The following is a 22,944-nucleotide window of genomic DNA, read 5'->3' on the forward strand; positions in this document are numbered from 1 at the left end:
CCCAGGGCCTCGTTCACTGAGGGGTAGAGGCCTTGACATGACCCAGTCCTGGGCTTTACCTGAGCCTGGCCCAGTTTCTGGCCCAGACTTTGGGGTGAGCAGCAGCCGGGTGAGGGAATCCGCCAGCTTTTCCCTCTTCACGCTTCAGCGCCTTGTGGCTTTGGGACATCTCCGTGGGGCTGTAACCGCCCCAGACTCTAGGCTCTGCTGGCAAAGCCTGGCCCCGTGCTCAGCAGAGACGCTGTGCTACTGTGACAGAGGGGCAGAAAGAGCTTAGAACAGGCCACGGGGGCGGGGTCAGGACCCCTGGGTTCTCTTCCCAGCTCCTCTACTGTCTCCCTGTGTGACCTCGGCACATCCCTTGCCCGCTGGGTGCCCGCCTTTCCCTGGCTGTGAGGTGGGGATACCTTTTCGTACAGGCTGGTTGCGAGGCGCTGCAGACTCACCAGGCAAGAGCACAGAGCCCCTCAGTCAACCCCTGCCAGCCTGCGTCTCACCTTCCAGCCCGAGTGCTCAGCAGGCCCCTCGGGGGTTTCTGAGCCCAGGGGCTGTGGGGATTCAGGGGCTGCATGTTCTCAGAGCAAACCCTCACCCTGGGCTGAGACCCTGCCCCTCCCTGCAGCATGAGGGGGGTGGGGGTGCCCATTTGGTTTGCATGCCAAGCGTTCCGGACCCAGGGCAGCGCGCAGACTGGGGGAGTACGTGCTGAAGCATGGACCAAAAGGCAGGCTCAGAGGGCTGCAGTCCGCCTTGGTCCCCACAGCACTTTACAGTTGGAGCAGACGGGCCTGCAGCCAGACCCAGTGGCTCCGGGTACAAGCCTTCTAGCAGCCCTGCCTCTGCTGGGTTGACCTGCAGCCCTGGATCGGCACCCCCCTGCCTCTGGGGAAGTCCAGCGTCTGCCGTAGATGTGGGGTTTAAGCTGTACAGCGGGTATGTGAGAGAAACCCCATTTTATCTGCAGACCCTGCTCCCCACTGGGGATCAGCCCCCCAGCTCACACCCAGGGACTCATTCCAGCACAGCTGCGCTCTCCACTGATGCTTTATCTGAACAACTTGACACCTGTATCACAAGCCCCCGGCTCCCTAGGAAACAGCAGGATGTTTGTGAGCCGGCTCCTGAACCAGGAGGAGATTAAGACCTAGACGCGGGCTGCGTTTGGACGAGCGAGAGGGGGCTGCCTCTGCTCAGGCCCATCCTCGATGGCTGGCGCCTGGGAGCGAGCTCTGGCACTGCGGGGAGGAGGCACCGCACAGAGGCAGGGCTAAGCAGGTGTCCAGAGCGCTGTGCAAGCTCGCCCTTCGGGGCCAGACCCACATGCTGGAGGCCGTTCACGTGGTGCCACAGGAGCCTTGGTGTAGCCGCAGCCCAGCCCGTCTCCCATGCAGGGTCGGCTCAGCCCGAGCCCCAGCGCGCTGGCCTGTCTGGGGCCTCTCAGAAGTCTGCAGCCCGGATCATCAGGGTGGTGGCCTTGAGCCTGTGGCTGGGCCCCTTCCAGTAGTGCCACTTCATGCCGTTGTAGCGGACCGTCGCGGGGCTAGCGGGGTAGTAAATCCCATTCAGGTTGGAGGGGCCGCAGGCATCGAACCACCAGCCTAGGGCACAGAGAGGGGGTCAGAGGGACGGCGCACCAGAGCCCCAGCCAGCGGCCACTTGGCGAAGGTGGGGGCTGCGGCTGACTGGCTCGCTGTGGGGCTGTCACTTTCCCAGCGCTGCCCAGGGAAGGCCAGCAGCGAGCTCCTGCTCTCCTGTGTCTCCCTAGTCAGGCGGCCCGGCCTGCTGGGCAGTTTATCAGTACCATGATATTGCCCAGGGGCGGGGCTGGGGGAGGAGCGGCTGGGACGTTGCCAGAGCTGGAGTCACTGGGGGCGTGAGGAGCAATGGGTGCTGCACGGAAGCAATGGGTGCTGCAGTGCTAAGGAGAGCAAAGGAGCGCGTCCCCAGGGGCCCCACCCAGCTCACCCACAGCCCTGCAGTGCCCCCGGGGGCAGTTACCTCCGGTCGCCATCTGAGCGCACTTGCAGCCGCAGCGGTCGTTGTCGGCATCCTTGGTGCTGAAGGCCGTCCCCGGGGGGCTGAGGCTGCTCGTCCTGCCGGCTGTCCCACTGTAGTCCCGCACGTGGAGCCTGGGGAGACACAGACACAGGGTGTCCTGGAGGCGCCGCTGGCGAGTCCCCACCAGAGCGGCCATGCCAGGGCTGGGCTCGCGGGAGATCAGGGACGCGAGAGGCCACGTGAGCACGGTACAAGGCAGGCCTAGAAATGGGCAGCACAAAGGGAGCAAACCCCAGAGGCTTCAGTGCCTTCCAATTCTCAGCTTCCCTGGCACACACCAGGCTGTCTTCCAAACTGTCCTTCCCGCGTCCCTCCGTAAGGCAGGAGTTTTCCCCACCTCGGGGCTGGGCTGTGGCTCAGGCCAGCCACAGGGCTTCTGACCAGCTTCTCTGCCAGTGGGGCGGTTTTACCAAACAGTCCTCCTGCCGCTGTCCTCTCCCTGCTAACTCAGGGCCCTGCAGGAGCCTTTCAGCTGCCCACTGTCTACAGACACCTGCCTTGTGCTAGGCAGAGGCAGCATTTACACTGGTGCCTTCTGCCAACTCATTCCTTGTTGGCTGGGTGAGCAGGGAGCCCTGCCCTGCCCCTCACAAGGCTCCGGGTCCCAGGCCCTTTTAACTGTTACTTCTTCGCTGACCCCTTTCCTCTCTCCCTATATCTCCTCAGGCCTTGTGTGTCCAACCAGCTGAAACCTTAAAGGCCAAGTCACCTGGTGCCCCATGGCACTGCCCATTTTCTATGCCTGCCTTGTGCTGGGTGCTGCCCAAACACAGAGAGCGACAGGCCAAAGGAGTTGGGACTTTGTGAGCAGCACCAGAGCTGGCAATGGCCCCATTCCCTCCCAACCCAGGAGAATCCGCAAAGGGACAGCCGTTGTGTGACAGGTCCCATGCTGTGCCTGTCGCGCCAGCTGTGCCTGGCCTCCTTTACTGGCTCTCCGGAGTGGGATGGCGTGGGGGATCTGCCAGAGGGCGCTGACTGGGGGGGGAAAGGGGAGGTTGGAGTCATGCCAGATGTCCCCAGGGCCCTGGAGCCGTGCAGCTGGGTGAGAATAGGAGCTGCAGTTTCCAAAGCAGTTGCCAGTATTGTCCCCTCAGCAATTTGCCATGGGCAGTCCTTGCCCGTTCCTGCCTACTCTACAAAGACAATGTTTGTTTTGCTTCTGTCTCATACAAAAACACACTGCCTGAGACGGGTTATTTAGCTTGGCACTAGGACCTGCAGGGTCTATTGTTCTCGTGGTGTCCTGACTAGCTGAGGGAGCTGGTGATTTTAGAGGTAAGAGAACCAGCTTCCCACCCTGTATACGCAGACACAAATATCATTGCCGGCAGGCATCAAGGTGTTGTCACTTGCTGCAGCTGTGAAGCTGAGCACCCTCTGCTGGTGCAAGTGGCCAGGTCAGGCAGAAACCCAGGGCCCCATTGCATAGCTCCAGCCACCCAGCAGCTCCGAAAGCAGGATGCAACAGTGGCTCAGGGTTTTCAAAAGAGGGCTCCCTGCACTTCCAGCTGCTGCAGCCAAGGAGCTGTTGCGGCTGTGTCTAGCCCTGGAGACCACGGATGGGGCACTTGGATGGACAATGACCCCTTTTTGCTCATGGGCCAGCTATGGAATAACAGTGTAAGAACCCACAGCCCACATGGTGCCATGCTGCCTCTGCGTGCTCTGAGCTGCATGGGTGGTAACGGCTATTCTGGGCTGCTGGGTTTGGAAAGAGACCTGCTGGCCTTGCTTTTGATGCTGTCATTGGCCAGCCTGTCTGGAGCTGGGTGGAATGTGAGGAGTCGAGTGAAGGATCTGCCATGGAGCAAGGGCAGCTGTTGGATGTGGGTTGTTACCCATGACCTTGTGTTTTGCTGGGGCTGATTGCCAAGGACTCGGCGAGAGCCCTGCTTCTCATGGCACAAAACAAAGACAGTATCAGGGCAAACCACGTACACAAGCTGTGAGGCCAGGGTGATGAAACACAAACTGGCTGGTGAGGACTCTTAGGTGTCTGCAGATGGAATTTCACAGCAGAGCCCAAAGCTGCCCCAGCATCCAGGATAAAAACACCTCTAAAATTCCTGAAAAGGCTGCCTGTGTGTCTCACCAGGTTTGGGGACTCCAAGCCAAATTCTCAGTGCTTGGGGAAAAGCTGTTAGATCAAACAAATGGAGAACGAGCCCGGTCTCCTGCCAGGAACCCCGATCCCCATTCATTAATGGGGTGTGGCGCTGCGACGGCCATTCCAGTAACCACGATTCGTATTCATTGGAGGGATCAATTAGAACCAAATCCCAGTGCAGCCACTGGAGAGACTCCCCCTGATTTCCACTGGCTGTAGATCAGGCATAGCCTAAGATTTCTGCCCTTCATCATAGAGACCTGAAACTCAGGAGAGCAGGATTAGCCTGCCAAGCACAGAACCCACTGGAAAAACCTGGCTTCAGGATTTAAAGCAGCTCTCAAAGCTCTGAGGCCAAGGTTCCACTGGGTTTTAGCACAGGGCATGTGCTTGGATGCTATAAAAAGCTGTTTAATTCCTTTGGCCTCTTTCATTTGCAGAGTGCAGGCCACCCTGGAGGCAGCAGGACTCTCACTGTAAAAGACATTTGCATTACGATGATTTCAGTGAAATGGGAGGAGGCGCACAAGACTCTTGAAAAGGTTTCATCGTATGGTGTCCTCACATGAGAAATAGCTGGGGGAGTCTTTGCCAAACTTCAGGCCAGGGCTGCCCGTCCTGTATTGACTCACCTCATTGGGAAAGCTCTTCCCAGCAATAGGCCCTGTCTGTATGTGTTTGATTCCGCAAGCATTACTAACGTGGGGCCATCGGAGCAAGTGCTTTTGGTGCTGGAGCTCCCTGGAGTCTATGGAGCACAGAGAATCACGCGTTTCTGCTGATCATGGCCAGGACTGAGCCAGCACAGGCTCCAGCTGCAGTGCCAGTAGCTCTCTGTGAGGTCATGCTGGTGTTGTATGGCACGGCATCCCGATTCCCATGTCACCAAGCTGCTGCCATGTGCAAAGCAGACCCCGAGGTTACTGCAGCCCAGCTAGGAGGAGCTGTACCCCAGATGCCTGGTAAAGGAGCCAATTCTGAGCTGGCTTGGATGGTGGGTATAGGTGGGGTTGTTGGCACTGCTTGGCGTAGAAGGAGCCCGCTGTCTCTTCAAGAGTGGTCCTAGACTGTTCCCCAAAAGCCAGACTAGACGGACAGTGTGGACAACCAATATGGTGCGGCGCTCTGCAGCGTGGGGAATCTAGGCTCAATTCCTGCTCTCCTCATGAGTATGGCAACGTGCCCAGTAGAGAGCAGGATAAGGCACTTCACAGGATCACATTCCAGCCTAGCAACCGCTCCGCCCAGTTACTGGGTCAGCATCTAATCAGTGACTCTGACAGCTTGGGGGTGTTAAAGATAAAGGGGATGAAAATGGGAGGGAGTGCGGACAAAATCCCAATGAGACTTAGCAGAATGAACTCCAAGCTGGGGGTGCTCTGAGCTGGCTTCTCCAGGAACAGGAGCATCGGGACGGAGCCGAAACTTCACTGGTGGGCTCCAGCGCATGGTGCAATGCATCTAGTGGAAGTGCCTTGGGACAGAAAGTGCCTGTAAGTGGGGGCAGGGTGGGGTGGGGAGGAGCTGCCCCTTTGAGATCCAGAGACCTGGAGCTGGCCAGCCCCATAGAATTAGCCTTGCCTGCCACACCTGGGATGAGGTCTTCTGTTCCTCCCCCCACGTCACCTGGGATCGGGATGTGGTTTAATTGGTAGATCCAGCTGGCACGGAAGAGCGGATTCTCCTCCAAAGAGCAGCAGGAAGCTGCAGAGGAAGGGGGATATTCAGGGACAGATAACAAGAGTGAAGCTGGAGTGAGACTTCAGCAGAGACCTGCCACAGCAGGGAGTGGCTGGCGGGAGAGAGTAGGCTCCAGCAGGGAATGCTGCGTCTTCAGGGAAAGGCTCTGGGCAGGGAAGGCCTGAGAGACCCCAGCAGGAAAGCCTACCTGTCTGGAGTTGCTGCAGATTTGAGAACTATATTTTGGGAATGATTTGCTGTTAATCAATCTAGCCCCCAGGGGGAAGGAGTGCCGAATGACAGAAGAGCTTGATTGAGAGAGTCCTGAGAAGTGGGGAACTGAGGCAGGGCATCTGCAGAGCAACTTCAGGCCACAAGGGGGTGCTGAGGCAGGAGCTGGCTCACGCACATTGCAAGAGGAGCTTCTGCCGCAGCATGGGAAAGGCAGGGGATTCTCCATGCCACATGCTGTGCCCATGAAATCTCTCTGGACTCTGCTGTGTGGGATAAGAGTGAGCAGAGATTAACCCCCCATTCAGGAGACCCAGAGGCTGATCCTGGCTCTCCAGGACCAGCTGGGTCTAGTGGATTTGGCAAGGGCTTGATTGCCATCGTGGGCGGGGTGGGGTCATCCTTCGTGCCCAAATCGTGACGCAGCAAGCAGGACGGAGCAAGACTCACCGATAGAGGTGCTCCTCACTGCCCAGCTGGAAATGCCCGTACAGGGAGTAGGCCTCGTTGCTGTCCCAGTCCCGGAGCTGGATTCGGAGGGAATAGGAGCCCTGAGTGGTGAGCCGGTGGATGAAGTCATTTCCCAGCCAGTATTCTCCAGATGGGGACCCAAAGCCCTGCATGAAAGACCAGAAACCCAGTGAAGCAGGAGGAAGTTGCCCAGAACCAGCCGGCGGCACTGGGGCTCACCTGGCTTTGCGCTTAGTGGCTGCTGAGAGAGCAGAGTCCCCAGGTTCCTGCTCCGTGATTTCTGTGCTGGATGGGGCCAGCTCTGCTCTGGGGGAATTGTATGTACAATGGTAGCTTTGTACTCGAGTGTCACTGTGAGGATTAAGATCTCACTTCTGGGCCTCTGAGATGCCTCAGGCTCTGGCATCTGGATCTGGTTAGGACGGCTCTCCAAAAACAAAGCCCTTGGCACCGCAGTGTTCAATGCAGCCGGGCAAAGGCCAAGAGGTGCCGTGCCCAAGATGGGCTGAAAGAAGGAACCTAGAAGGAAGCAGGTTTTGCAGCACATCCGCTCTCCCAGCCCCACAACAATGCATGTGGCTGATACAGGCATGGTCCAGGGAGCTCTGTGCTGGGCTTTGGAATTCTGAATGAATCCAGACAATGGTTCATTGACCAGTAACTTCTCTGGAGAGCCCACAAGCCAATGGCCTTGGTTACTAACCCTGCTGTGCCCAGAGATCTCCCCTGCATCACATTACAGCTGAGACTCAGGCTACAAAAGGCCAACCAGGGAAGCACCACACAACACCAGTCTATGAGGGGAAGGAGTTTCAGAGTCCCTGCATTCCTGCTTCTGCCCAGGCCATTTCTTGGAAGAGACACAGAATCCCTCCTGCACCAGATCCACACCCACACACCCCCTCTCAGCGCTGTGGCTACAGAAGCGCTTTCCAGGGCCAGCCACACGACTCACGTGTGAATGAGCTGAAACCACAGCCAGGATCTGAGATCTTTTTCCAGCATTTGCACAGACAGCTTTTCCACGGGAGCGTTTCAAATGGTGGAGAGTGTGTGTGCGTGTGTGTGTGCACCAGACACTTCACCATGTCGCCGCTTGCCCATGGGGCTCACAGAGCCAAATCCATGCCTGGTGCGTCTCTGCGGACTTCAGTGGGCAGGCCCTGGGGATGGATTTGGTGGGACTGGCTGAGACATCACCTTCTAAAACTGTCCCGCCACAAGGAAGAAGCCCTGCAATCCAGGGCTGACTTGGAACAGCTGGGGTCTTTCCAAACACCAAAAATATGGATCCTGATGTTCCCTTTCATACAACACACGCAACAAACTCCCAGCAGAGGGGCCACCCCCTGGTATCCGGGGGGAACCCTCCTTCCCTTGCCCAGTTAGCAATTTGGACATCTACGTTTGACGCCCCTGAACCCTGGGCCATCCGTGGAAAGCAGGGCCTGGCCTGCTTTGATTCAGGAATGCTGGTGGCGCAGAAAGTCCAGTTCATGGCCTCTCTCTGTCGATGGGATTTCTGTGCCCCGTTACCACAGTGTCTGAGCGCCTCCCCGTCTTACATCACAACACCCCGGTGAAAAGAGCCCTGACCCTGCAGCAGGGGGGCCACCTCAGCTCCCTCCTTTCGGTGCAGGGGCGGCCCCGCTCTCCATCCCTTCCCCCATCGCTGGGTTCCTGTTTGCAGTCTCCCGTGTACCCTTCACCACATGCCCTGAACAATAAGGCAGTAACCTCTGCTCCTCTTCTTCCTTCCCACGTGTGTAGGGCGGCCGGGGGCTGCGGGTGGGGAAGTGAGGGCCCGTCGCCCCTGGGAGTGGCTGGCTATTCCTAGCCTCCACGGGAAGCTCTTCCTGCCCCAGGGTGAGGAAATGCCGGGGGTCCCACACCACGGCCTCACCGGGGCATTGCTGGCTGCCGACAGGACAGGGAAGCCTTACGTGTTTGTATTCCTTCCAGGTGCGGTGGAAGTCCACGGAGCCATCCTTCCGGTGCTGGATGACAGTCCAGCCTCCCCCGCTGGTCTCCATATCGCAGAACGCCTGTGAACGGGACAGCGTGGCCACAGCTGGACAGACACATACAGAACAGCCCACGAGCCGGCGTGGCTCACGCCAGAGCGCTAGGGGCCAATGTCCAAAGCAGGGGCTTGGCTGTGATCCTCAGGCCTGGCCGCAGCCTTGTGGCTAAGCACACTAGTAACCATCCCCACTGTGGCATCCATGAGAGGCAGAGGAGGTCAGTAGGATGGGTGAATGTGATGGGCGAGCGTTGTTTTGGTTTGACAAGTGCCATTTTTCAGGGCCCGGGGATACTAGTCTGCATCTCAGGAATGCTAATCCTCAGCCCCTCTCCGACGCATCACCCCCCCAGGTGCTCGGCATGCTTTGCCTGCCCTCGTTAACCGCTCCCTGCCAGCCAACTTGCAGACCTCATTTGCAGATGGATACATGGCGGGGCAAAGCTGAAGTGATTTGCCCAAGGCCAGAGAGCGAAGCAGTGGCAGAGCTGAGGAAAGACCCAGAATCTCATTGCTCTGCTTTAGACACTAGCCACCCGCCATCCCCCAGAGGTGGGACCAGAAACCAGGAGTCCTGACTCCCAGCCCCTCTCTGCTTTACCCCACTCCCCGCCCTCTGCCATGTGCTTGCATATCTCGGATCCTGGGCCAAGTCTGCCAGGGGCTGGGGAGGGGGCCTGAGGGGCCTGGACCAGCTGGCAGGCTGCCAGGCTCGGAGACTTACCCTGGTGGTGGCTGTGGAGTTGGGGAAGCGCAGCGTGTAGACCCCGCTGGCAGTGAGGCCCAATTTGTACGCAGCCCCACAGTCCCGGAACACCTTCTGCTCCTCCTGCGGGGCCGGGGAGATTTCTGGGTGGAGCACAAAAGGGGACACTCAGCTCTTCCCCCAGCTGCTTCAATTCCAGATGCTGCCCAGGGGGACGTACCCGCCTCTGTGAGACTCCCCCTCAACCCTGCACCGCCTGTGGCTCTGCTGCCATGCCATGAGACCCTGCTCCTTGTGCACCTCTGATTAGCAGCTCATGCCGCACTGTCCCAACCACACTGATGTCGGACCCTGCTCCAGCCGCCTGAGTGGAGCCAATGGCCCAGAATCTGCTGGGAACCCACGGGAGGAGGGAATTCTCAACAGGTGTAAACCCAGCCCAGTGGCTCCTACGCCAGCCCTCGACCCCAGCATAGGGGCATGCTGGGAAGGGATGGGGCCTGGTGGCGATAAGACAATGCCCAGGGAGCAGAGCCCACCCTCCAAATTAGAGCAGCCCATAGGCTGCTCAAATTAAAATGGGCTGGGGCAGCTTTAGAGCTGGGGAGCAGCTCCCCCGACACTCCCCAAGTCTTGCACCAAGTGAGCTGGGCCATTGCTTGGGCCCGACTCCAGAGCAACCACTCCTAGCCCTTCCCCCCACGCCCCGCAGTACTGACGGTTGCACTGAGAGACCAGGCTCAGGAGCTGGTGCACAGTGTCCATGAGAGATGCCTGCTGTCTCTGCAGCACCGTGTTGTTGGCTGAGGCTATGGCGAGGTGCTGCTCCAGTTCCCAGATGAGCTGGGTTTGCTTGGACAGCAGACTCTGCATCTCCAGCTTCTCGGCTTTGATCCCATGCAGCTCCTCCTCGTGTTTGGCTTCCACATCCAGGACTTTCTTCTCCAGAAAGCTGGGGGCAGGGAGCCAAGAAGGGGGCGATTAAGAGGTGCCTCACAGAGAGGGAGTCAAGGAGGGGTGGGCCAGCGCTGGGCTGGGGCCTGGGAGCCCTGGCTTCCCCTTCTGGCTTTGCCAGACTCCCGGTGTGACCATGGTTGGGTCACTTAGTTTCTGTGCCTCTGTTCTCATCTACAGAAGAGGATAGTTGCCCAGCCTTACCTCAGAGGGGTGCTGTGAGGAGAAACACACTAGAGACCAGAAGGAGCCCAGATACTACGGTACAGGGCAGATGAGGACCAGACGGACAGATCGTGCACGCTCTGCCCACTGCCTGCTACAGTCCCCAGGGAGGCATTGTTCTGGGGCTCTGGCTTTTGGCCCCCACTAGCACAGTGATGCCAGCCCCACGCTTTCCAAAGGCAGGGTGTCTTTTTCAGACTCCACACCCCGACTTTTCTTGAATCAGCCTCCTGTGTTTTGAGCTTTTAGGGGACACGTTTTCAAGCTGTGCCTCTATGAAGCCATCAGCCCTAGCACAGTGCTCAGCAGTACCGGCAGGGCTTGCGCCATCTCCCGCCAGCGTCCTTGCCAAATGCAATGAGCCGGGCACAGGCTGCCTGCTGCCGGGGCTAGGGGGGTGGGGAAGAGCCATAAACCCTTTATTGACAAGTCCCTGCTCTAGCAGAGGCCCCTCTCGCAGCCAGAGCTGGTTAGCTGGCTCCCAGGCAGGCTCTCCCAGCTCCGGTGCCAGGGCATTAGCTGCAGGGAGATTTACAAGGGAGAATGTTCCCAGAAGCATAAGTCGGGTGGTCGCCTCCAGTCAGTGGGGATCTCACCAGAGCTCAGTCTATTCACAGCACCCACACTGGGGGCCTTTGACACAAGCCCTTCGCAGTTCTGGGGTGTGCATTGTGAAGCTGCCCTTTTCCAAGCAGGTGCCCTAAGCCGGCCGGGCCCCTCTGCATCTGTTAGTCACCCTAATCGTGGGGGCAACAACCTATTTATTTACAAGATAAGATGGGGGAGGGAATATCTTTCATTGGACCAACTCCTACTGGGGAGAGGGCCAAGCTTTGGAGCCACGCAGAGCCCTTCTGGAGGACTGGGAAAGATGCTCCGAGCTAAATGCAGGTGGAACAGATTGTTAGCACATATTCTAAGGGAGCATTCAAGGTGGAGTGCCCATTAACACCTCTGCAGTCATAGGACACAAAGGGGGGTTGGGAGGGTTACAGATTGTTGTAATAAGCTCATCTCTCACTCTCTCACCAAAAGAAGTTAGCCCAATAAATGACATTCCCTCGCCCACCTTGTCTCTCCAATCTCCTGGGAGTAACAGGGCTACAACTGCACTGAGTGTGTATTTCCAGTCAGCGCAGGCAGCAGCTGCCTGAGTTTCAGACACACAGTCGCCCACCTCCCTACGCTGCACTCCAGGAAAGGGAGCAGGGTGCTTGCCTAGATAGAACCACTTCTGGAAATGTAGGTTCTGGGCAAGAAGAGAACTCCAAAGCTCTGGAGTTTGGGATCCATTTTGCAAAACAGAAGTTCCAGTGAGCTGCACTGACTTTTGTATTTGATTGTATTTTATTGGTTGTTCTGCAAGCCAGAACAAGAATTTCATCCAAACAGGGGTCTTTATTATGATCACAACACAGGCTGCCAGCTAATTAGCCATATAGGAGCTTAAAACGAGATTTTACTGAATTTGCCATGAAAAATATTTGAAATGAAAGGGGGAAATGTTCCATGAAATTCCAAAGAGTTCCCTGAAACCCACAACTTTTGTAAAGTCCTATGGGCCAGATCCTCACCTGGAAGGTGAAGTCATTGGAGTGGTGTGGCTTTACGCCAGCTGGGAATCTGGCCCTAGAAACACTGCTAAGTCCCAGACCACGCTGGGTTCTCCTGTTTCTATTTTGTGCGGTAGAGACAGCCAGATCCCAGCATGGTCACAGCCCTAACCAGAGAAGGGATTTTTACCTGTTCTTCTCCTGGAGCTTGTTTATTTCCTGGGTCTGCAGCAGCAGCTGTTTCTCCAGCTTGTTGGTGGACAGAGAGTTCTCCAGCAGCTGGATCTCCAGCCTTGAGGTCTGATTGAGAACCTGGGGGGGAAGAAACCAGACTGGGATGGTCAGGAAGGGATGGGATCTGAGGGGATGTGGGTTTGGGAAACACTTTCCAAAGCCCGGCAGCAGGAGGAACAGCCTGCATGGGGAAATGGATTTTGGCCTAAGTTTGGGTGGGGAGGAAGACTCTGGAGATTAGGTTTCCTGTCCCAGTAGAACCCCCAGTGCAGATTTGCAAGGGCTCAGCACCCACCGTCTGTCATGGAGTGTGGGGGAGTCTGGGCCTTGCAACCCCCACTTCCTGCGATTCACCGGGACTCTCAGCCAGCCAGTACAACAGAAGGTTTATTAGATGACAGGAACATAGTCCCAAGCAGGGCTTGTAGGTACAATCAGGACCCCTCAGCCAGGTTCCTCTGGGGGCAAGGATCTTAGACCCCAGACTTGAGGTTCCCTGCCTCTTCCCAGCCAGCCCAAAACTGAAACAAAAATCTCTCCAGCAGGCTCTTTTTCTTTGTCCAGCTTCCCGGGCAAAGGTATTGACTCCCCCCACCCTCCTTCCTGGCTCAGGTTACAGGCTCAGGTCCCGTCCCTCACCTAAAGTCATCCCCTGCTCTCCCATCCCCCATGCAGACAGCCCCACTACAACTAAGGACACTCCCAGGTCAATCCGCCCCGCTCCCTGCTGCGTCACACTGTCGGGGCTGGATTTCTAGACTCCTGCACAGATACAAAATTTGCATTTGCATCTAATCCACAAATATGGTCCACGGATATCCACATGCGGATATCCACAGACTTGCATGGGCTCAGCTCCCATGTAGGCACCAAAACAAAAGGCCAGATTTTCACAAGAGCCCAGGATGCAACATGCATGCAAGGTGCTGAGCAATTCTGAAGTGTCCAGCCCCAGTCTTCTGAAAGCTGGAGTGCACCTTTTAAAACTTTGGGGATCAGGAAGAAGCTGTTTGAAATCACAGCAGCTTCAGTGGTGCACTTGTCATTTAGGTGTCTTCGCCGGAGGTGGCATCAAATTCCCCTCTGTTTCTTATAAAGATCCCCAGCAAAAAATACAAATCCCAATGCATGGAGACTAGCAAGATGCAGCGGAACATTCTCTGCCGTGACCGGGGAACCCAAACCCTGGTGTATATGAATGCAATCTTGTTCCAGTCCATGGAGTCACACACGACTCCAGGGCTCAGCGCCCAGAGGACAGCTCGGGAGACAGCCCAGCCCGCAGTTACCTGCATCTCCACATCGGTGAGCTTGCGGGTCTGCTCAGCCGTCTGGCTCAGGAGGCTGCTCCCGATCTCCAGTATGGCAGCTGTGTGGTTCTGCACCGTGTTGAACTGGATCTCGGCAAGCTCCATTTTCGCATTCTCCTGGATGTAGCTCTCCAGCTGGGAACAAAACACAGGCAGAGAAGGGGTTGTGTGGGAAACGATGACTTCCCTCAGCAGTGGGCGTGGAACTGGGGGGTTACACAGTGGTGTTACACTGGTACATACAGGCCATGCTGTAGCTGTAGCTTGATGTGCGAACTTGGTTGCCTGCCTGCTTACCTACCTACCCATCTATCTCTCCATCCCCCTACATGTCTCTCTAGCCAGCCAGCCCACCCCTGCACTCCCCTCTACATGTCCCCAATCACACTTCTGTAGCTATCCGTCCATCCATCCGACCCCCGGCACACACCTCCATCCATCCATCCGTCCATCCATCCATCCATCCATGATATTTAGGCACCTGCCTTTGGTGAAACACACAACATGAACTCTAGGAAACATGCCTCATAGTCAGGTTCTCATGTTAATAATATCAGTCAGCAGCACATATATTAGCCTCCCATGTATGAGCTGCTCCACACGCTTTGGTTAAACCTCACCTGCCCCCCGCTCCCCCTGGAAAGGCAAGGCGGTGCTACTGATCCCCCCCAAGGAGACAGGTACAGAGACGTGCAGAGGGGTCGCCCGCAGTCACACTCCCTCCGGGCCTGACAGAGCTGGGAATGGGTTGTGCTCTAACCACTAGACAGTTCTCTCTCCCTGTGCTCCTTGCGCTGGAGGGGACAAGTGGTAAACAAATGAGAGCCTGGGAACGAGAGAACCGAGCCCCACTTGTTTCTTTCTGTCTATTGTTTTGTAACTGACCCCCTGCCCCCGAAGGCTGTGGCAAGGGGGCCACGTGTTTTTCGCTCTCAGGGCCTCCTCGCTGCATAAATATTGATCTCCGCACTGTGTATGCAGATGACGTGCCCTGTCCATGTACAAACACGGTTGTCCCCACGGGCATTTGCCAAACTTCCTCCCATTGTAACAGGGGAGCGAGGAAGGGAATTCAGCTCATCATACCCGCCTGTGCTTGGATCCTCTGCATGCCCGAGCCGAGAGCGCACGGGGCACGCTGCTCTGGAGCAGGGGCTCAAACCTGGTCACAGTCTGCTTCCACGGCAGTACATAGACTTCCTCCTTGGAGTGGGAGCTCCCCAGGGCAAGGACCATCTAGCTGTGGTGTGTCTGTACCAGTGGCCTGTTTCACTGCATCGCTTTGCTATCGTCTGTTACACACACATATGTAAACCAGGACTCGTTTAATCCCTTCACTGTGTCATGGAGCCAATGCTGAAGTGATGCAGGACGGGCCCAGCTTTGCAGTGACTTCTTTAACTTGGAGATTTTTAAAAAGCAAATTTAAAAAAAAGGTGGGGGTAAATTAATAAACACTGATAGATTCCCGGTGACTCTGGGAGCGCCTCCAACACTCTCAGGTCTGGAATGAATGTGATTCCCTCCCTCACACCAACCTCTCTCCTTCATAAAGCAGGATGGGAGCAGATTTTCAAGGCACTTTTCCTACCCCAGAAAGAGACTGATCCTGGGTATGCAGCGGCTGTGACAGGCACACCCATTGCACCAGCCACACTGTACCTCCCGACGGCTCACACACAGGCTCACATGTTCTGGAGAGAGGCTGCTGGCCCAGCCCCCCAGGTCCTTGCCTCCTTCCGGGGCAGTTATCGGAGATTGGCAGCTTAGTTTAATGATGTCTCGGAAGAGAACAGCAAGGTCTCTCTATAGCCAAAGCCCTCCCAGCAGGACGTCTGCAGGACCCAGCCCCTTGCTGCTGTTTAAAGAGCATCTGTTGGTATTTAGTGTTGTGTTCTCTTTCATTAGGGAACTACAAGCCCCTGAGAACTAGGGCTAGGAACCAGGCCAGAAACACCCATCGGAAACTGGGATGATACTGACCTTAAGAGCCAGTCGAATCCCTAGGGGAATTAAAGAGTGAGGCAGGCAGTATGCTGGGGCTGGTTGCAGGGACTGCTTGGCCCACTGAATCCTCAGTTCTCTTACTTGTGCCCAGAAGTCCCACCTGAGTCCGGGGCCCCTCGGTGGTGCACACTGCACGTGCACGTAGCAAGAGACAGGCCCTGGCTCCACTTGGCTCACAGTCTTAACCGCGCCCCGTCCTTCCCAGGCTGCTCCGCCACAGGACCGCCCTGCTCAGGCAAAGCCAGGCTCCTTGAGCTGCAAATGGGCCAGGAGGCTCCACTATCATTTCCCTCCTGCAGTGGGTTGGCACAAGGCCAATTACTCAGCTAGGCTGACCAGAGGTCCCGATTTTATAGGGACAGTCCTGATTTTTGGGTCTTTTTCTTATATAGGCTCCTATTACCCCCCACCCCCTGTCCTGATTTTTCACACTTGCTGTCTGGTCACCTTGTACTCAGCAAATGCCCTTTTATTTAAAAATCTGGGTCTCTTTGATGTTACGCAAACCCACCAAGACTACCCTGAAAGGGCAAAATGCTCACTGGGTTTTGGTCCTGAGCAGCCAGGAACTGCTGATTCGGATCAGGTTTTTCCTGCAAAATTGCAACGTAAATCAGAAAACCTCCTGCTAGATTCCAGCTGATTGTCGGCAAGGGGGTGGGGTTTATAACGACCCCTGAAATGGGTGCCGGTCAGTAAAACGCATGGCGTTAACTCCAGTGGTACCACCCTGATTTGGCCACTTCCAAGCCACAATGGCTGGAAAGCATCTGACGGGCTTCCCCTGCCATATCCCATAACAGCAGGCCCAAGGCGGCCTCTCGCATTCCATTCCTGATGTGCTGGTGGCTGAGTTGCAGCGGGAAGGAGTTACAGGGTGGGGGTTGTTTGGGGAGAGTCGCCCGGGGGGTCTCAGCAAAAGGAAGATTATAAACAGGAAGCTGGGTGTCTGGCAGGAATACCAGGCTCTGTCCATTGGAAGATCTGAAAGCACTTTGCAGATGTTAATGAACTGAGTCAGGGTCATGATCCCCGTCAATGGAGGAGACGCCTGAGGTACAGATTGTCATGGTTAAGATGGGGTCAGCTGGCCAGGACCAGGCGACATGATGTTAAACCTGGCTTGTCCAGGCCTGCTCGATACTGTAACTCAGCAGGGTCGTCTTTCACAGCACAGACAAGCTGAATGACTTGGCCAAGGTCATGTGCTGAGTCAGTGGCAGAGCTAAGAACAGGCCCCAGGTTAGCCAGAAAACCTTCGTTCTTGTGAGTGAGCGATGGCCAAGCAGAGTCATTCACAATACAGCAGTGCTGGCAGCGTCAGCATGAGCTATAAAATCCCCCGTCCCTTTGTCCTACCTCATCTGGCAGATATGCTTCGGTTCCCATGTGGCACCACCAGGGGCATGAGCCTGGCACCAAACGTTTGGACTGGAGAGTGAGGGCAGAAGTCCTGGCAGTTCAGTGCTGGGGAACTTCTGAGTGGGCCACACAAGACATCTGGGCTTTCGCTGCTGCTTTCCCTGTGGTGTCCAGCTGACACATCTGGTCCAGCTCAGTGCCCAGGGGGAGAGACAGGCCTTAACATCAGCACCTGTCTTCTCAAGGAGAGGCCCCAGGGTCGATCTTTAGCAGGCGATGAAGCCACCAGCCCAGGGCATCTTGCTCCAGGTGACCACCACAGCTACACGATCGGAGTCCGAGCGACCAGAGAAAGGCTGGTACGGAGCAGCCAGCTAGCCCCTGGCATTCCTCTTTGCTGTTCCCTCCCATTGCCCCTCACTCAGCCACCAGCGTTAAGGCTTTACAATTCACCAGACCATGTCTCCTTTCCCAGCAACCTGTGACAGAGCCTCTGGCTGGACTCCCCCTGCTCCCAGGTGGCCATGGAGGAATCCTGCTTCCCCGATGAGTTTGCATGAGAAGCTGTGGCTGGATCCCAGCAGTGCTGAAAACAGGAGTGCCTCGGAGCAGCATCCAGGCTCTGCTTGCGGCTCTGGGACCTGCTCAGCAGGGAACCAGATCAGCACTGTTTACCTTCCGCCCTAGACAACATGATTCATGGCTTCTTGGGCAATAAACACACATCTGGGTGTCCAGGGAAAGGAAACAGCTGAGGAGAATGTTTTCCAGTCCACTTCCTAACAATCTGTGCATCTCCATTTAACCCCTGCAGTGCCAGAGGGCCAGCACCCTCTCCCAGCCAGACCGGGCTCTGTCCACCTTGCTCTCCCTGCACATTCAGGATGTGGCATGTTTGTAAAAGCAGTATCAGGACCTGAGCCTCTGGGATGGCAGCAGCCTCAGGAACCTGTAACATGCTGGCAGACAGAAGGGGACTTTTCTATGCAGAGCAGATTCAGCGGCACTGACGACTAACTCACCACAGTTCCTAGAGACAAAACCCTGCTGCCTCACCCCAGACACATGTTTTCTGCCTGCTTGGAGTCTGGGTCAGCTGCTGCGGCTTCCCAGACTGTGCCTCCATATGGCACAATCACAAGAATCCTACAGGTTATGTCATTGCAGCACCTTGTCTTTCAACCAGTCCTCAAATGACACAGTATATTCTGCACATAGCACCATGAAAATTCAGCCACCACTCCAGAGGAAGGCACAACTGACCCCGGAAGGGACAGAAGTGACACATCTAAGGATTCTGGGGCAATTCCTGTCCCGTGGAATCCTTAGAGTCCATGCTGAGCTGGCAGGACCGTGGGAGCTAAAGTCTCATCCAGAGATCCCTACACAGCAAACAGCATTGGTCTCAGTGCTGCACCACATGCAATCCCAGTGAGTGGACAGGAATATGTATTAACACAAGGGCATTGTAATGCTCAGTATTAATCACTTTCAGACACTTTCCCCTGCACTGCACACGTGCCTCAGCCTTTGACCCGATGGGTTTTTTATTTGGGGGGATTTATTTTTAATTACATTCTCCCCTAGTGCAAATATTTGCTTATTGCTTTGGTAGAGTGTGAAGAAGTTTGTTCTGCCCTGCGTAGGTCATCTTTGGAAAGAGATGTAATGTAGTTGGAATTAGACACATGCCCCTCATAGCAGCCTGGGAACAAAGAGGAAGGAAATAATCCCTTTACTGCCTGACTGGTATCTGCATGCTAAGCAATTGGTATTTATGGTTTAGGAAGGAGCCTGATATATGTTGCAGGCACAGGGTGAAATCCTGGAAGCATAGAAGTCAGTGGCAGAGCTTAATGACAACAGGATCAGGATTTCACTCAGGCTGCTCGATTCTGAAATTGCTTCTAAAGTCATTTTAGTTCGATGTCAGTTCACTGGTGTAAATGGACTTATTCCCGATTTACACTAGTGTAATCAGTACGAGAGTCACTCTCAAACTCTCGGCTCGCGAAGGAGAGACCCATGAACCCAAGTGACTGTGATTTCCTGGGTTTTAAAATAACTGGAAAGAAAAACAGAAAAATAATTTTTCTGCTCTAGCTCTGCCGGTAAAAGAACATCAGGCACAGCCAAGGAGCAGAACACGGGTCTGATAACAGAGACAGAAAGCATGTCACTCTCAGGAGGGGGCTAGCAGAGATCTAACCTTTTAAACAGTTTTAAAGGGGTATTTAATATTAGGCGAGATGATAGATTCCCAGGATCAATAAAGAAGTTGCCCATTTAAATGATCCAAGCCCTTGTACTGTTTTCCTCATCTATAGGGGCAACTTACCTGCAATAATGCTGAGACTGTCTGGATCAAGGTGAGAAGCCTGTTTGGTCCCTTTCACAAAGTAATTATACAGCAGTTCCCAGGCACAGACTTTGACCAAGTCCTCTCAAGGAAACCAGCACCACATGGTTATGGCCAGAACAGTGACAGTGCAGCCTTGAGTCACATCCACCCACATTACTGAGCAAAGAAGCTTTTGCTGCTGCAGAGGCAGCACAGCTAGGGGAGAGCGAGCTGGGTCCTAGCCTGGCTCGTGCATCAGCAGCAGAAAGGTAGCAAGCTGCAAGAGGTCACCCCTTGATGCAAGAGGCAGAGGTGCCCCGTTTGACTCTTCAATCCCTGTGTTTGGAAAGGGACTGGCATGCTGCGGGCACTACTGCAATCTATACAAGAACCACTGCGATCCAAGCGGGCCCTGACTGGATCTTACCTTCTGCAGCCACTGAGTGTTGTTTTCCATGATGTTCTCCAGCTGTTGGAGCCGCTTGGCTGGCCACTTGGGCTCAGGCACGGACGGAGCATCTCTCTGCAGCGAGTTTGAGACCTGGTATTCCGCTGTGGAGGGGTAACAGCCCCCAAGCTCTGGGAGCAGGAAGGTGTAGCTGCAGGGCCCATGCTGCACCTGGTGCTGAGGTCTGTCAAGGCTCTCCTTCCCTTTCAGGTGGGAACCAAGTCCCAGAACCATCGCAGCCCATGCAGCCCCCACTAACCACAGCAGGGCTCCCCCGGCTCCCATGCTCGCCTTCCAGGGGGCTTAGTCCTACCCAGCTGAAAGGGTCTGGTTTGAACTTCACACGCATGCACGTTTCCCTGCTTCTGTGCTGCCTGGTGTGGGACACTCAGTACTCCCCCTGCTTGGCTGCTGCTGCTGCTGCTGACATGTGGCGTCTGACAGCTCCGAGGCTGGGCGTGCAGCTGGCCAGGAATCCTGCTCCCTGAGCCTGTGTTTCCACGATAAAGGCCCTCGATTGCTTCCTATATCTCTGGCCCATGTTCTCCTGAGAACTGCAGGAAGTTTTATTATTATTATTTTCAGCCCTCCCCTTTCCCCTCCCTCACCCCCCAGCTCCTCTCCCGCCCCCTGCGGGGCTCTGGCACGGGTCCCAGTCCCAGCCCTCTTTGAGGATGCTTTGTCCCTTGGAATCCAGCTCCCTCAGAGGAGATAATTAGGCAACAAGAATGTGTGTCAGGCCCCAGCCCAGGCCAGGGGCGCTGGGGTTTCCGTTTATCTTAGGCGGCCGTTTGGCCTCACCTCCTTCCTGCCGTTCTCTGCAGATTCACTGTGCCTGGCAGAGCTTGGAGAATAGACGGCCTCACCCCCCAGAGGGAGCTGGGCCTAGGGTGACCAGATGGCAAATGTGAAAAATCGGGATGGTGTTGGGGGGGATAATAAAAGCCTGTATAAGAAAAAGACCTCAAAATCGGGACTGTCCCTATAAAATCGGGACATCTGGTCACCCTAGCTGGGCCCCAAGAGAGCTTCCCAGCACCCCGCTTTCTAATCCTGGCAACTCCCCTCCCGCACAGACAGCTTGTCAGTGGCAGGTCTGTTACAGGGAGTTACATGTGCCAGGAAGGTCTGGAAAACCTGCCTTGCAGGGAGAGACTAGCGAGGCTCTGACCAGGGGCAGCTCTAGGCATTTTGCCGCCCCCAAGCACGATGACATGCCGCGGGGGGCGCTCTGCCAGTTGCGCTTGGCGTGCTGGGGTCTGGAGCCACTCCTGGCTCTGACTACTTTGCCTGGAGGGTTCAGTCTGAATGCAGCTCCCAGGGCTAGGAGCTGAGCTGGCTCGAGGGGGATGTCATGGCTTGAGAACTGTCCCCCACTCATATGAGGGTCAAGTTAAGGGGCCACATCCCTCCCCCGACCACACCAGATTGGGGGACATCCAGGACAACCACAGCGTCACATACACCGGCTGGGAGAGTCCCAGGTGCTGCACATGTAGCTAAAATGGACGTGAATGTTCTTTGCCCTGCTAAGCTTGGGTCTGCGCATTTAAGGGTTTAATGGATTTGTTTTAACTTGCACAGGGTTGTTTTGCAGTGTTTTTGTTACTTAATAACATTCTATTGTTTGGAAAAGAATCATGTGTTTCTTGTGGCAATTACCCTGGGTGCCTTTACCCCCCAGGCAGGAGGGAGATGCTTTGTTGACCTCAGGGTTCTTGATGTTTGCTGTTAGGTCTTCTGTTTCCGGGGAGCATTACAGGAGGGTCAAATCAGTGCCGGCTGAGGCAGGGTGTGCCCTGTGGAAACCATGGCTCTGGGCACAGGTGCCGACTTTCCAATGTGCCGGGAGTGTGTGTGTGTGCTTGACCCCCGGCTCTGCCCCAGGCCCTGCCCCCACTCCACTCCTTCTCCCAAGTCCCCACCCCTACCCCCCAGAGGGGATTGTTTTAGGCACCTCCTGACTGCCTTGGGGAGGGTGGGCCTCCAGGGATTACGAACAATCCCATTGCATTTGAGACCAGCAGCGGCTGAACCCCCAAAGATTCAGAGGCTGGGCGTGGTCCAGATGAGCTCCCAAATGCTTGGTCGTTCAGTTCTCCAAATGTCTCACATCTGCAGAGCTGGGCTGTGGAGTGGGGGGGAATCTCCCAAGAATGGGCTCCCTTGGGGTATTTGGTCATTTCCAGTCGCTGGTTAGATGCTGACCCAGACATTTCAGGACTGGGTTCGTAGAGTTTCCAAACTGGCTCATACATGCTTACTCATGACCCAAGTCACACTTGAATCCAGGCCCCCAGCCAACCCGTCCTCAGCTGGCATTTCTAAGCAACTCTCCCCACCCGTACTGCGCCCTCCAAGAGGCCTGTGAGGTTAGCAGGGTTTCTTCCGGCTCGGAAGGGTCACTTGTAACATACTTGTTCCAGTAAATATTTACTGAAGTTCCACGGAGCTCCTGGCAGAACCGGCTTCCGCAGAACCTCTGCCCTCAGCCACATTTCCGTAGGCCCAGCATTTGTTTCTCATGCATCTCAGCTAAGGAAAGCCCAGAGGAAGGTTTCAAGCTCCTAGGAATATACCTCCTGCCCACACCCGTCACAGTAGCTACAGTGACATTCCCTGATGCCAACACAGGCGGAAGCACCCTACAGGATTGTTTCCTGAATCCAGTTAGGAGAGGGATCCCAGTTCCACCCGTCCTGGGACCCCCTAGTAGCACCTTGTGACAGCTGCCAAAAGGAAAGTTTGTTTCTTCAACAAGAGGAAGCCCAAGCGGCAGGGACTGCCCCAAGCAGCTGGCACAAGCCCAGGAAGGACAGGTTGGTACACTCAGTGGGACAGTGAGCAGGTGAATAAACATCCCTCATCTGAATTTGGGGCTTGCAGAAATTGATATATAGGCCCCTCTGCAAGTTCATACAGTAGGAACTTGCCCTACTGCTTCGAGCACAGGACGCAGATTGTCTGATTCTCAGGCAGATGATAAAGCCTGGAAGTTTGCGCACTGGGGCTGCCTTACGCAGCTGCAGCTTGTGAGGCGAGGCCCCAGGATGGCAGCATTCCTGGCGTGCACAGCAGAGAACGCGTAGCCAACGCATGTCAGTATCTGATCCATGGTCCTATTCTTGTGACCTCCCTGGCCTCTCATGTTCCACACTGGAGAGCAAGGCCAGGTGGCCCTGGTTTGGAAAGGTGCTGTTAAAGCAGGCCCCTCAAACGGAAGCCACTCAC

At 55.7% G+C, this 22,944-nt stretch overlaps 1 protein-coding gene across 2 annotated transcripts; it reads right to left on the bottom strand.

Annotated features, from left to right (window-relative positions):
- Positions 1–1,026: 1,026 nt before the first annotated feature.
- LOC116817041 (angiopoietin-2-like) lies at positions 1,027–20,106 on the bottom strand. Of its 2 annotated transcripts, none has more exons than XM_032766780.2 (9): positions 19,693–20,106; positions 13,535–13,690; positions 12,202–12,323; positions 9,999–10,231; positions 9,298–9,422; positions 8,494–8,595; positions 6,530–6,696; positions 1,999–2,129; positions 1,027–1,598 (listed from the first exon to the last, which is right to left on the bottom strand). In XM_032766780.2, the coding sequence occupies exons 1-9, from the start codon at positions 19,996–19,998 to the stop codon at positions 1,438–1,440; spliced, it is 1,503 nt and encodes a 500-aa protein (XP_032622671.1). In that variant the 5' UTR covers positions 19,999–20,106; the 3' UTR covers positions 1,027–1,437. The 2 variants fall into 2 exon arrangements, with proteins under 2 accessions (XP_032622671.1, XP_032622672.1); XM_032766781.2 differs by lacking the exon at positions 19,693–20,106 and adding an exon at positions 19,263–19,322 and having other exon boundaries at positions 1,347–1,598.
- Positions 20,107–22,944: the final 2,838 nt, after the last annotated feature.

The sequence above is a fragment of the Chelonoidis abingdonii genome, chromosome 25 (assembly GCF_003597395.2).
Source record: "Chelonoidis abingdonii isolate Lonesome George chromosome 25, CheloAbing_2.0, whole genome shotgun sequence".
NCBI classification, from domain to species: Eukaryota; Metazoa; Chordata; order Testudines; family Testudinidae; genus Chelonoidis; species Chelonoidis abingdonii.

What these genes read in the sequence shown, in the direction of transcription:
- LOC116817041 (XM_032766780.2), bottom strand. Translation starts at nt 19,998, where the DNA reads ATGGGAGCCGGGGGAGCCCTGCTGTGGTTAGTGGGGGCTGCATGGGCT. An exon ending in ACACTCAGTGGCTGCAGAAG is followed by an intron (nt 13,691 to 19,692) that starts GTAAGATCCAGT and finishes TTTTGTTCCCAG; the next exon opens with CTGGAGAGCTACATCCAGGA. An exon ending in CGCTCAGATGGCGACCGGAG is followed by an intron (nt 1,599 to 1,998) that starts GTAACTGCCCCC and finishes TCTGTGCCCTAG; the next exon opens with GCTGGTGGTTCGATGCCTGC.